The 13,594-nt window shown below is 60.3% G+C and overlaps 1 protein-coding gene across 2 annotated transcripts in view; it reads right to left on the reverse strand.

The window, feature by feature from the left end:
* KIRREL3 (kirre like nephrin family adhesion molecule 3) overlaps window positions 1-13,594 on the reverse strand; it is a 484,782-nt gene that overhangs the window by 3,738 nt on the left and 467,450 nt on the right. Inside the window, exons 10-15 of one of the 2 annotated variants that reach the window (XM_080649528.1) lie at window positions 13,434-13,560; window positions 9,410-9,510; window positions 6,859-7,057; window positions 5,328-5,363; window positions 1,788-1,895; window positions 268-377 (exon numbers count right to left, since the gene is read on the reverse strand). In XM_080649528.1, the coding sequence (XP_080505654.1) occupies window positions 268-377; window positions 1,788-1,895; window positions 5,328-5,363; window positions 6,859-7,057; window positions 9,410-9,510; window positions 13,434-13,560 (681 nt within the window). The remainder of the gene's footprint in view (window positions 1-267; window positions 378-1,787; window positions 1,896-5,327; window positions 5,364-6,858; window positions 7,058-9,409; window positions 9,511-13,433; window positions 13,561-13,594) is intronic. The other variant, XM_080649529.1, reaches the window with a different exon arrangement.

A 13,594-nucleotide genomic window follows, 5' to 3' on the forward strand; every position in this document is an offset into this window, starting at 1 on the left:
TATGCATGTCTTCTCTCCCTACCGAATGGCCAGGTTCTGTGCAAGCCCCTTAGATGTTCTGGAGTCTCTAGAACCCCGAGCGCAGCAGAGCAGACACAGGGTCATTCTCCGTGGGCCGGGAGCAGGCGCCTGGCCTGTTATGGGGGGAAGGGCGTGTCGTGACTGATGCGCTGCTTCACGAAGCACCTCAGGCTCCGGGGGTCTTGCCGTCCAGGACTTCGGGGCACAGAGGTTGGGGCGGGGTGGGGGGTAGGACAGCATTCTCACCATCAGCTGCTTGATGGTGGGGTGCTCCTCGCCCTCCCTGCCAGAGGCAGGCTCCTTGTGGACGATCTCCACTCGGATATCGTTCTTGGCCGACACAACACCTTTGAGATCTGGACATAAAACAGGAACGTGGAGATGACAGGTTCCGTCTGCATCCTCGGGCATCAGGGCCTGAGATGGCCAGCCCCTCCCACACCCCCGGGGCCCCTGGAGTTTACCCTCCAGCCCCGGAACCCTGTGGCTTCACTACGTCCCACCTGCCAGCAGGACCCTGTCTAGATGAGCTGAGGGCTCTGGGCCTCAGAGCTCTGCCCCTGTGGGCTCCCGGTTGCATGCACCTCCGCCCGTCACTGCAATTTCTGGGGCTTACGAGGCTGTCCTCATTCCTTCGTCCACCACATAGAGCGAGGCCCTCTCATGCTACTAAAGTCTCTCCCCTTCTGGGGATCTTCTCTGACCCCCTGTAGCAGGCTCTGAGCTCCCCCTTCAGAGCATCACACACCTGACTGTTAGAAAGGACCTACTGGTCAACCTCCTGCCCGAAGCAGAGAGATCCCTGCCGTGAGGTGGTCCCGCTCCTGAGTCAGTGCTTTCAGGATGGAGACTGGGCAAATTCTAGAGGAGGCAGCCAATTTTCAGTTGGCAACTTGCTAGAAAATTCTGGCTAAAATCTGCTGCCCTAGAGTTTCCACGGAGAGAGTGGTGAGGGAGGTCCTGAGACCACACCACTGGGGGCGTCCAGGCCGCTTAGCTTGGAGGGGAGGGGTGTAAGGGGAGCACCAGCTCTCTCCCATAGCGAAGGCTGCCACGTGGTGGAGGGGGCAGGCTTACTCTGATTATTCACGTCTGCCTTGTGCTCACAGCACTGTGTTAGGGCTGCGTGGAGTCACACAAGTCATGTTCCCCACCCCCTGACTGTTACACCTGGGGAAACTGAGGCTGGGGTAGTTGTGGCCCCGCCCAAGCTCCCATGTAGAGGAAGCGGGACCAGAGGACTGTGCCTGCGCTGTCTTCACCTCTGCGCTGCCATCCCATTTGACACGTCTGCTTGTGTCCGTCACATGGAATGTCAGCGCTGTGTCCGGGATGGGAACTCGCACACGATCTTCAAGGATGTGAGATTTTATTGCCCGTGGCAGAAGGAAGGCCTTTAAAAGTCTGCACAAAGTGATTCCTTTTTGTTTTTCGTGTGTGGGTGACCAGCTTTTCAGGTTGGACTCGCTGGCCTCGGAGGGCGGGATTTCTAGCGTTCTCTCTGGCTACACGTGGTCAATCCCCAGTGCTGGCTGACTGCCCTGTCGGGGTAGGTTTAGTGCAGTCCAGCGCCCCCTCGGCGGAGTGCCCACTACGTGCCCAGCGCCCGCAAAGCCCTGCTCGTATGGAGATGCACACGGCCCATCCCTGCCCGCAGCTCCCAGCACCACCAGGGCGCCTCCTGCTCCCTTGCTCTTGGGGTGGCCTAAGCCTGGCTTTCTCTCTGTCCCCCTCCCCGAGATCCTGGGTCCTCCCCTCCCCCGTACTTCTCTGGGAGCGGGCACAGCAGAAGGCCACGATGGTTGCCATGAGCACGAGGAAGGCCACGCCGGCTCCCACAGCCACCCCGATGATGACGGCCATCGGCACGGACTCTGTGGGAGAGAAGCAGGCACAGCTGACCAGGGATCCGATAGCCCACGCTCCCTGGGATCTCACCCAGTTCCCTAGCCAAGCGGGGCTAGAGCCCTGCACAGGGCCCTTCCGGGAAGTGCCTGTAGGGGGCGCCGGACAGGCCCAGGTAGAGTCCAACAGGGCAGCTCAGGTGGGACATGGGGAGGGGGAGAGGGCAGGAGGAAGACAGGGGAGCAGTGGTGGTGGGAGAGGGAGGCAAGCAGACACAGGAGGGGGGCCGGGGAGAGGACAGGGGAGGTGAGAGGCAGGGCTGGCACGGTTAGGTCTCCGGGGGTTAAGCCGGTCTATCACGCAGTGGCTGAAGAATCGTAAGTCCTGGCTTGTCTTTGAGAAATGACTGTGGTCACTGTCCTTGTCCGTTCGGTTTGCATTTTCCTTCTCCTCTGTTTCCCAGGTGCAAGAGGCTGGGCACAGACAACCAGCCTTTAGAAATAGTGCTCAGGTTGCAGCAGCGCCCCCTAGGGGCCTGCTGGGCATCTGCAGTTGTAGGTGTCCGAGGCCCATCTTCCGGGCCAAGAGAGCAGGATCACAGCCCTCCCCTCTTTAAGGAGAAGGGCCCCTTTTCCTTGGCCCCCCCCCCCCCCGACCAAGTCCTGCTCCTTCCTCTCCTAGGCCAGTCCTCTGGGCATCCTGGCAAGCTTTCTCAAGGGGCCCAGGACTGCAGCTAGGCAAAGCCCTACTCCCGGCTGGGTCTCTGTGGTCTGTGCCTGCCCCAGCCCAGTAGAGATGAGGGTAGGGAGGGTGGTATTGGGGCGGGGGTTTGCAGGATGCTCTTCCAGATAGCCCTGGCCTCTCTGTGGCTGCATATGGGGCCGGAGCACACGATTTGGGGCCCGGAATAGTCCATGGGGAATAGAACTAGAGACTGCAGGGGCACCGAGACCTGAGGGCCCACTGAGTCCACGTCTCTCATTTACAGATGGAAACACTGAGGCCCAGAGAAGTCAAGTGACTTGGTCAAGGGCACTCAGCATCAGTGGGGCCAGGGCAAGTCTGGGTCTCCTCTTGTCCCTCCCCCGAACCCCCACTCTGCCCCACTCCCATCCTGCCCAGCTCCGTCCACTGTATCACACAGTAGCCGCCAAATCTCCCATGCTCTCTGTACAGCCCCGACGCCATTACTTCTGAGCAACTTACTTAACCTCTCTTAACTGTGAAGTGGGACGGTTACACCACCCACGCAGGGCTGTGCTATGGGGTTTAGGTGAGGGAATGCAGCTAAAGGCCTTGGAACTGAGCCTGGCCCCCAGCCCTACTCAGCCTCTGGCCGGTTTCCATAGGGGAAGGAGGACTGTCACAGATTTAAATCGTAAGGGGAGGAAATTTCCTCGTAGCGTTAGTGCTGCCTCCCTCCAGCCCAGGCCACATTCTCAGTGTGGATGATGGGGACATCTAGTTGTCTGTCTTGGGCTGTGGGTTAGCCTCTCATTGTCAGTTTATTTAAAGAGAAGAAGAGCCTGGCTGGCGTGGCTCAGTGGTTGAGTGTTGATCTATGAACCAGGAGGTCAGGGTTCGATTCCCGGTCAGGGCACATGCCCAGGGTTGAGGACTCGATCTCCAGTGGGGGGCGTGCAGGAGGCATATAGCCGACCAATGATTCTCTCTCATCAGTGATGTTTCTATCTCTCTCTCCCTCTCCCTTCCTCTCTGAAATCAATAAAAATGTAGTTAAAAGAAGAAGAAGAAGAAGAAGAAGACTGCAACCCTGGCCCTTGGAGATGCTGCTTGGGGGAGGCGGTTGTTCCCTGCGTCCTGGCTGGAGAAGGTGCCGTTGGGTGGCGGTGGTGGTGGCGGTTATGCTGGTGCATCCTTCCAGCCCAGGACTCACCACCCCAGCTCCTTGTGACCTGCCTGCTGGTGGCCGGGGCCACTGTGGGAGAGGCAGGGAGGGTGGGAGGAGGTGGGTGGGGCAAACACTCAGGGATCGGCAGTGCAGGTGCGTGGGGAGGTTTCCACAGTCAGGAGCGCAGGGCTCGACCTCGGTGACCTTGCTCTGACAAGCGGAGGATTCTGTCTCCCGTTTCCATTCCATCAGGAAAGGGAAACGGCGTTGGGAGCTCGTTGGCTCTGTGCTTTTGCGTTTGATTGATTTGGGCTTTGACCTGGGTCCTCCTCGGATGCCTAGCGCGTTTCCTTGGAAGGACTTGGTCTTGTCTCAGCGAAGCTCAGAGCCTGGCTGTGAAACTAGAGAACCAGAGAAGCCCATTCTGCCTCTGGCATCCTGTGAGCCACCTGTCCCTCAGCTGTTTGCAGCTGGAAGGCACCATCTTATCTGGAGCAGGAGGGCGAGGGCAGGGGCAGAGGAGGGCCTGATGGAGGCGAGGGGGCTGCGGGGGGGGGGGGGGAGTTGGGTGGCTTTCCTCTGTGGCCTTGCCTGGCCTCCTGCGGTCTGGCCTCTGCCCGCTGTGCTGGTTGTCCTTTCCTGGACACAGCACCCCTCCGATTTCCCCCGGAGAGAGAGGGACTGGAGGGAGGAGCCGCCCTCCCATTCAGCCTCCTCTTCACCTGAGGAGGTGGAGTCCCAGCCAGGAGGGGGCAGAGACCTCTGGGTGAAGGTGGGCAGATACATGTGGGATAGAAACGGCAGGAGACACCATGGCCAGCACCAGGAGGGGCTCGGAGGGGCCTCGGGAGGACAGCAGGAGGCTGACGACTTGATCCTGAACTGGCCTGTGCCCCACTGAAGCGGGCTGAAGGAACTGACCGGCCCCAGCTCCTTCCGGGCCAGCGTGGTGGGGGATCAGGTTTGCAATGCCCTGATCCTCTTTGCTGGGTTTCTGCTTGGGGGGGGGGGGTGCATTTCCTGTGGGGCCCAAGACAGAGCAGCTCAACCCAGGGATCCTGACAGCCACTCTGGGGCCAGGTGTCTCAGTGGAAGGAGGTGCCTTGTGGTGGGACAGCGCCCTGGGGAATGGCAGGCGTGGGAGCAGGCAGCCATGAGCAAGCATGGATTAGCATGGATGGCACAGGCCACAGCAGGCTGGAGGCCCGGGCCCCTGGAGGCCCCTGCTGAGCTGGTGATGATGTGAGAAGCTGGAAGGGCAGGAAGAGCATAGAGATAGAGGGAGGCTGCCCCACAGGGCAGGAGCCAGGACTTTTGAAGGGAAGGGACGGGAGGAACAGAGCAGAGGGCACAGGAGCCTGGTCCCTGCAGCAAGCAGCCTGTGGCTCTGGGGGCCGTGGACTAGGAGGATGGCGTCTGGGGTTCCTTGACCCATGTGGCTGGGAACCCCTCTCCCTGCTGCTCCGATTGCACTGACCCCTCGAGATGGGGGAGGGCGGAGAAGTTAGCAGCTTGCACAGGCCTCCCTACTCCCTTTGGGGTTCCCTCCCCCACTAGCCCTGAGGTCCCTTTCCCCCAACCCAGGGAGCTCTCATGTCTCCTTCCGTACCTGCTTCCAGCCCGGCTCCCGACTTCATTTCCGAACCTGTTTGGAAATAAAGCAAGCGTCCACAGCCAGGGCCTGGGACTGGGGGGGCTGCCACCTGCAGGGGTCTGGGGTGAGGGGGCTCCCTCCTCAATCATGCCTTCGGGACTCCCCAATAGACCTAGGCCATCCCAACTGAACTAGGAGAGACTTAGAGACTCAGGGGGAAGGGGCCAGAGAGAGAAGTCAAGGCTAAGTGGGGCAGGGGGAGTCGGGGGGTGTCTGAGAGGGGGGTGAGAACACTAAGGGGAGAGCATGGGGGGTGGGGGCACCGAGGGGAAGACATGGAGGGGAAGCAGCAGGCACCGGAGGTTTGGGATGATGTGTGGATGATGTTATGCAAAGTATGTGCAAAGCATTATGCGAAGCAGCACCGGTTAGGGGAGAGGTGTGGGGAGACGCTGTGACCCACAGGGTCCTGGGGCCCGAGGGCCCAGCGGGGACCACCTGCTTGGCCCAGAGCCTTTGCCAGGGCCTGTCAGCCTGTGGGGGGCCTTCATCTTGGAGGGGTCAGAGAGTGCCAGGGCTGAGGCCCCCTGGATGACCCTGGCAGAGGGGCAAGGTCTGCAGCCCATCTCAGGACCCCGTGTGCCGCGGCTGCGCCGAGCGCCTCCGGATCCCACTCTGTGCACCCTTCCCCCATGTGAGACCTTGGAGCAGAGACTGGAGTTCATGACCAGGAGCTGGGCAGTCTGCACCCAGGTCATAGTGAACCTACCCCCTCCCTCCTTCTCCTCCTCCTCCTCACCTCCCCTGCCTCTCCCACTGAGCCCTTCTGCTCAGAACAGCCCCCTGGCTGCTCCCTGCTTAGCCCCTTGGTCCAGGCATCTCCCATGTCCCAGGGCAGTGGTCGGCAAACTCATTAGTCAACAGAGCCGCAGTTTGCCGACCACTGTCCCAGGGGAACTGCAGACGGTCTGGGCTCCCCCACCCAGTGGTTAGGGCAGCTCAGTCGCCTCCCTTTAGCTCAGCTTGGGTACCTCTGGGGGGCTTTGGGGTGTCTGGACTGGCTTGTCGTGCTAACTGGCTAGGCCAGGTTCCCCAACACATCCACCCTAGGGTCTCCCTGTGTCCCGCCCAGGGTCGCAGGCTGCCCCTCAGTGGATCGCACATCCCTGAGGGCACCTTGGCGTCGGACCAGGTACATGCTGAGCGCAGGCAAGCGGGGCCTTTAGAAGGTGCTGGCGGCTCAGCATGGCCATGAACTTGGCTCGCTCTGGGGTCCCTTTCCCTGAAACCTCACCCTGACAGGCCACCTCCCTGAGCAGCTTCCTACCCCTCTGGTGTCCTGGCCTCCTGTGTGGGCTCTGCCCCTGGCCTCAGGGGAGCGGGGCCAGGGAGGGCGCTTCCCACCCCCGCCGGTCCAAGGCTGCGTGGTGTGGCGGGCGAGCAGAACACTGCGGCCTGTCCTGGGTCCTACCCGCTCACTCCTGTGCCCCCAGGGCCTGAGAGGCCTTGCCCGGCCCTGCCCTGGGCGGGAGGGTCCCCGTCCCACCTTGCTCCTTGAGCCGGATGATCTCGGTGTCGGAGCCGAAGCTGTTCCAGGCGGTGCAGTTGTAGATGGTCTGGAAGTCGGCCCGCACGATGTTGCTGATGGTCAGCGTGGAGATGACGCCTTCCTCCGTGCTGACGGTCTCCACCGTGTAGCGCCCCGACGTCCCCGACTCCAGCACATTCTCCTTCCACGACCAGGCCTGCCCGGGGTGCCAGAATCAGGAGGAGACCCTGCCTGGGCCACCCGCAGGGGGACCACCGCGTCGCCTCATGCTGCAGGGCTGGCCTTGCCAGGCTCACAGGCACGCCCGCTGTCACCAGCCCCGGCACACGTACACACAGGCACATGCACACCCCAACACACCGCAAATGTGCATGCACCACACACACATAACACATGCACACAGCGCCCCACCCTACCCCACAGTGTCAACCCGCGCACACACACACGTACACACATACATGTACACATGTACTAGTACATACACACACAGAGCTGGGCCACCTCGGAGGACATGTCCTTTGAGAAGGGTCCTCATGTACATTGGCACTGGACCCCTCTCCAGGCCAGTGAAAGAGGCCGGGCGGTGACGGGAGCCCCCTGGGCTGGCCTGTGCCATGCCTCCCGGATGCTCCCACCAGCCCGGCGCTGCCCCTGGCTGCTGGAGGCAGAGGACCAGCCCGGAGAGACTGACTCTAGTTTTGTTACCTTTTTTTTTTTTTTTAACCCTCACCCAAGGGTATTTTTTTCCATTGATTTACTTTTAGAGAGTGTGGAGGGGAAGGAGCGTGAGGGAGGGAGAAATATTGATGTGAGAGAGACACATTGATTGGCTGCTCAGGCGCGTGCGGGATTCAGCCTGCAACCAAGGTACGTGCCCTTGACTGGGAGTCAGACACACGGCCCTTTGGACCGGGGGCTGATGCTCTGACCTCTGAGAGGAACTGGCCAGGGCTCGTTTGGTTACCTTTGTGTCATGTCTGGACACAACTATGTTCTGAGAGCTGTGACCACCTTATTCCAGCTCGGTTTCCAGGGGTGATCGCTGAATTTCCCCTGAGCTGTTTCACCTGCACGCACGGGAGGCCCCTGCACGCCCTGTTTGCTCAGGTTCCTGAGAATGTGGTCCTGGAGGTGGGACCGTGCTCCGAGGGCCCCGGAGCGGAGTGGCTGCTCAGGCCCCGCACCGTTGACATTCTCGGTCGTGGGCTGTCCTGTGACTTGTGGGATGCCTTCTCACACAGAGCCAGCAGCACCCCTCCAGGGTGACAACCCACGGTGTCTCCAGGCGACGCCATGCATCCTCTGGGGCCGAAATCGCCCCGTGAGAACCCACTTCTGGCTGGAGTTAGACTCTACGCAGAAGACTGAGTATGCGCGAGAGTGAAGGGGATGGGCAACAATGGGCGTGTGTTGTGCTTATAATTAAAAAAAAAAAAAAAAAAAAAAAAGGCGCGGGAACGGGGAGGCGTAGGTATTCGTTCCATGTGTGAATTCTTGCAGTTTTGTGTGACTCTTTCAGCGAGTTAACGGAATGCCCGAGAGAGTAAGAATCATACCTCCCTAGTAATACCTCCCGTACAGGACGCCTCAGCGCCCCAGCCGGGCACGCGCCCCACGCCTCCCTGGCACTGCTGGACCATGGGAAGTAGAACTGCCCCTGGGAGTTGGCCCGGAGGACCCTCCTCGGCCTTGGGCTTCCTAATCACAATGCCTGCCTCGCCCCCCCCCCAGTGCTGCCCAGTGTTCATCCTCCTGGGTTTATGCCTGGGCTTCCGCCAGCTTCAGGCGGGCTGGGGCACAAGGCTCCCTGTCAGCACTGCCAGTGCCTGGAGGGGTGGGCGTGGGTGGGGCTGCCTCAGCTGCACTGCGTGGAGATACGGGTTCTGAGGAAGGGGGTGATGGGGGGAACAAGGACACTTTTAGAGAGAAAACTTGATGAATGAGGCAGCTTTCATTCTCCGTGACGAAGGCCGAGAGGGGGACTCTGGAGGCGCGGAGCGGGGTTTGCCACTATAAACTGCACTCTGCGTAGGATTTGGCCAAGAACTTGAACCCAGGAGGGTGAAGAAATCGTGTATCTTTCTTTTTCCCCCCTTTCTCCCCCACTTGCTTCCCTGCTCCCCCCACTTGCTCTCTGCTCCCCCACTTGCTCCCCTGTTCCCCCCACTTGCTCTCTGCTCCCCCACTTGCTCCCCTGTTCCCCCCACTTTCTCTCTGGCTCCCCCCACTTGCCCTCTGCTCCCCCCACTTGCTCCCCTGCCCCAGGATGCAGAATTCTGTTAGAACTATTGATGCCAGCGCCCAGCTCCGGGGCAGGGAGGCATGAAACACACTTGCCGACGGACCCTGGCAGGACAGCCTGCTCTGAAAGAGGAGACAGCCCACCCGTGACTTTTGTCCTCATGACGGCTCTCCCAGAGAGCAAAGGGGAGTGATTTTCTGGCAGGCTGGGCGGGCAGGCCGAGGAGAGGGAGCCCAGGTGTGGCTGACTCCCCGGGCGCCCACAGCTGTGGGCTGTTGCGAACCCCTCCCCGCCCTGAGGACTCACTATTCGGTCAGGCGGCGGCGTGCTCCGGATGAAGCACTTGATCTGGCCCTTCTCCCCGTGGAGGGCGTGCTGGGTCTGGGTGCTGGAGATGATGGGGGGGCCTGTGGGGGAAACAGATCACGTCAGGGATTCAGGAAGGGCAGGTACCTGGCTGGGCCCCTCATGGGAGGGCTCAGTTCATTCATGACGTCAGTCATTCAGCAGACATGTCCTGAAGGCTTGTGCATACCAGGAGAATTGCAAGCATCCGCCACGAACCTCTTAAGGGGTCATGAGCGGATGCTTCTGAGTCAGAAGGCCCAGAAGACATTGCAGGGGTTCAGAATGAGTCACCCCTACATGTGCTACTGTGAAGTGTGGGCTCCAGAGAAACTTACATCTTCCCTTAACTACCTGTAAGAATTTACAGGAGGGCCCTTCCCTATAATGAGACGTCGTCGGAGATGGCATTTCTGACCTATGTGTACAGCAGGGCAGACTAGGAATGACTGAGCATCTGCTGCTCTTATCGTCCTGCTCTGACCTCCCCCTGCAGCCCCAAGGTGCCCGCCCTGCCTTCTCCTTAGCTCGGGGTGCCATATTCACCTCCTTTTAACTCTCTGTCCCTCTCTCACGCATGTGGAGTTCCTGTATGTACGCATGTAATTAAAGTAGGTTATTATCTCTTGTTAATCTGTCACAAATCGATTCGATTACTCCACCAGCTACAACAACCAGAGGAGGTTGGGGGGGGGGGGTCTCCCTTTCTCCACAACAGAAATGAATGAGAAGACGTGGCGAGTGTTGGGACCCCAGGAGCGTACGGATGAAGTGCCAGCTGGCTCAGAGGAGAGAGGGTAATTCTTCCTGGTGGATAGGGAACAGGAACGCTTTGTGAAGGAGGTGGTCAGCCTGACAAGGGAGTGGGGGGCTGCCAGGGAGGAAGGGTATAGCAGTGATGAGCGGGCACCTCCACCTTAGCCAGCTGTTCCAGTCCAAGCCATTTTCTCAGGTCTCCAGTAGAGGGCGCGCTTGCCTAACAAACCGGGTGTCCTGGGCAGGGCCCAGCTTCTAGGGAGGCCTTGGAGAAATGGTGATGTTGAGGGGGGCGGAAGGAATCTCACCGGAGAGGCACAATGCCCTGGGCACTTCTTAGCCTTCCTCTCACACAGGTCTCAGGAGATCCCAGATGGCCCAGGTGAGGCCCTGGCTCCAAAGCTGACCCCTACACCTTCTCACCCAGCTTGTGCATATGTGAGCACGTGTGTGCATGTATGTGTGCTTGTGCACGTGTGACAAGGCACGGTCTTGGAGTACCTGTCTCCCTGGCTGCATCCGACAGCCTGGCGAGTCTACCTGAAGTCCAGCAATGCTTCTTGTCTAGTCTGCCTTTTATCTACCCCCGTCTCCTGGCTGATGCCCGCCGGGCCTGGCCAATGGGGGAGCGGCTAGTCCGGCATTTCTGCAGCCAACTCCCTGGCTGGGTGGGCAGTTGAAGCCAGGGGGAAGAGGGTGGAGGCCCCTGTGCCCTCTTCCCAATCCTTTGGGTAGAGGCCAGGGCTCAGGTGACAGGAAGCGAGGGAGGCAGAGAAAGGGACCTCAGGACAGGTAATACGATGCTGGGAACAAAACAAAAACCTGCTGCCAACGTAATTTGCTGTTTATTAGCCGCCTTAATTAAACCGGATTTGCATTTCTATGAGTAGCTCTCAGCCGAGGGGAAAAAAAGCTACTGGGAGACACTCAGGTGACTTTTTGAGCTCAGGATGCAAATGGCTTGGAGCTGGGGAAGGCAGATGTGGGGGGGACCCTCCAGATGAGGGCTTCCACACTCAGCTGGCTTTACAAGTGGGCTGAGCCCTCGACGCCAGGAAAAGGCAGGAGGGCCGGGCGTTTCGGGAACTCCAACGGGCTTTGTGCCGCAGCTGGGATGGAAGTGATGAAACCAGAATACCTCTTCCCCTCCCCGTTCCAGGAGCTAGGCATCCGGGGCGGGGGGGGGGGGGGGGGGGGGGAGGGGCGGGCTCTCTGGCAAATGCGTCTGTTAAAGCGCTTCCTAAAAGAAACCAGAGCTCAGAATCGAGGTGGATGGGGTTGAGGGAGTCACCGTGCAGTCGTCACACGGCTCGCCTCCCCTTCCTGAGATCCCGGAGCGAGCAAAGCAACCGGCACCTGTGCCCGCTGAACCCCAGAGGGCAATGGCTGGAGGTCCCAGCGGCTCGGATTTGTTCTGAAGAAAGCCCCATCATTCTGGATCCCTTCAGAAAGTCAGATCCTCCAGGGGCAGGAGCCCGGGCGGCTGGCAGGCTCCTCTCCCTGGCCACTTACTCCACCCCTGCCTCAGGGCGAGATGCCCCTCGTTCAGCAGCAACAAACAGCTCCCTTGCTTCACTCCCATCCCTAGGGCATTCTCTTCCTCGCCACCCAGGGGGGCTCATGCAGGACTGGAGGCAGGAACAGGGGATTGAGAGCCAGACCCTGGAGGGAGCAGATGAACTCCTGGGCAGATGCCCAGGCCCAGGCTGGGGTGTCCCATCCAAGAGACGCGTCCCTCCAAGATGTGCGTTACCTCCCCAGGAAACCACTTCAAATCTCTGCTGGGAATCCCCGAATGTCTAAAGGGACAATGGATTGTCAGTCCCTCCTTTAGTCACCCCGGTTCCCCCAGCTCCTTTGAAAGCTTCAGGCTTGGGGGCCCCGGAGGCCTCTCTGAGTCAGAGGATCCCCAGACTGGCTGGTCCCAGGCGAGTCATGGGCCAGCACTGCCCAACGCCCTCCTAGGGCTGGCATTGGGGGTTGGAGGGGGGGTGGTGAGTGTCAGACCCAGAGCGGCAGGAAAAGGCTGCCGCCTGTTGCCATGGATACACGGAGGCGCCACCAGATGCTGTTATTTTTAGCCTTGCGGTGCCCATTTGCTGGTGGCGTCCTAGGGACACACAGGAAAGGCAGGAAGGCCCCTGAGGCAGGGCTCTGCCCAGCACAGGTGGCCCGGAAGCACTCAGGGGTCTGGGTGGGTAACCCCATTCTGGGGCTGCCATAGCCCATGGGGTCATGGAGAGGAAAGGAAACAGATGGAGGGGGGCCGGTTAATGGGGAGAGGAAAGGAAACAGATGGAGGGGGGCCGGTTAATGGGGAGAGGAAAGGAAACAGATGGAGGGGGGCTGGTTAATGGGGACAGCAGGAGGGGTGGCTAAGGGGGCACCGAGCTGGTTAGTTTTCTAGCAAAGTGGGCACATCAATGCAGCTTCCTGGGTCAAGATGAAGCCACCTGGGACTCGGCTCAGCCCTGGCAGATGGGGGTGGGGGAGGGGGGGAGGAGCAGGCTTGCAAGGGGCTCCGGCCATGACAGACCTGAAGCAGGACACCAGGAACCCAGCGGCGGGGAAGTTTGGAAGAGGCAGAAGGACTGGCCTTAGGGTCTTTCACCCTCTCAAACCACCTTGGGTTTCTGACGGTGGCCCAGGCTGCCTCACAGCAGGGACCCCGAATCTCTGTCCTGGTGCCACAAGTGTCGTGGGTCAGCCAGGCCATCTAGTGCCTCCCGCTGTGTCCTGGGGAGGCGTGAAAGCCCTCTCCTGCTGTAGTGGTTTTATATGCAACAAGGCACCTCCCCGCCCCTTAGCGGGACCCCCTCTCCGCGCGTCCCCCCCGCCCCCGCACTTGGTCTCGTCCAGTTGGGTGGCTCTATTGCAATGGGAAAAGGCCAACCCGGAGTCCAGAGACGCGCCCTAAATTCCCGCCAGGGCCGAGGTCAAGTTAAAGGATGGGTATGGCTTTGGCTGCCCAGTGACCCCTGACCCTTCTTTCCTGGCCAAGATAAAACTTGTCGGCTACCACTTTCAGGGCTGAGACCCTTAGGAGAGAAAGAAGAAGAGAGGTGTCTGGGTTCCAGCAGAGACTCGTGCACCTGTAGTTGGGGGTGATGGCAAGGCCCAGAACGGATGACAGTCCCGTGGGTCACTGCCTGGGACCCAGACATGTTGGTTGTCTCTCCTCTCCCTTCCCTCTACCCCCTGCCCCGGCAGGAGTGGCGGGGGGTCTTACCATTGACAGTCAGAGTCACCTCTCGCTCCCCGGCCCCTACCCGGGGCACCACGGCTCGGCACACATACTTCCCAGCATCCTCCTGGCGGACGGCTTTGAGGGTCAGGGTCTTCTCGTTGCTCAGGACCTAGGAGAATCGGGGTGCATCAGACATGAAGAGT

The sequence above is a fragment of the Plecotus auritus genome (genome assembly GCF_963455305.1).
Source record: "Plecotus auritus genome assembly, chromosome: 13".
NCBI lineage: Eukaryota > Metazoa > Chordata > Mammalia > Chiroptera > Vespertilionidae > Plecotus > Plecotus auritus.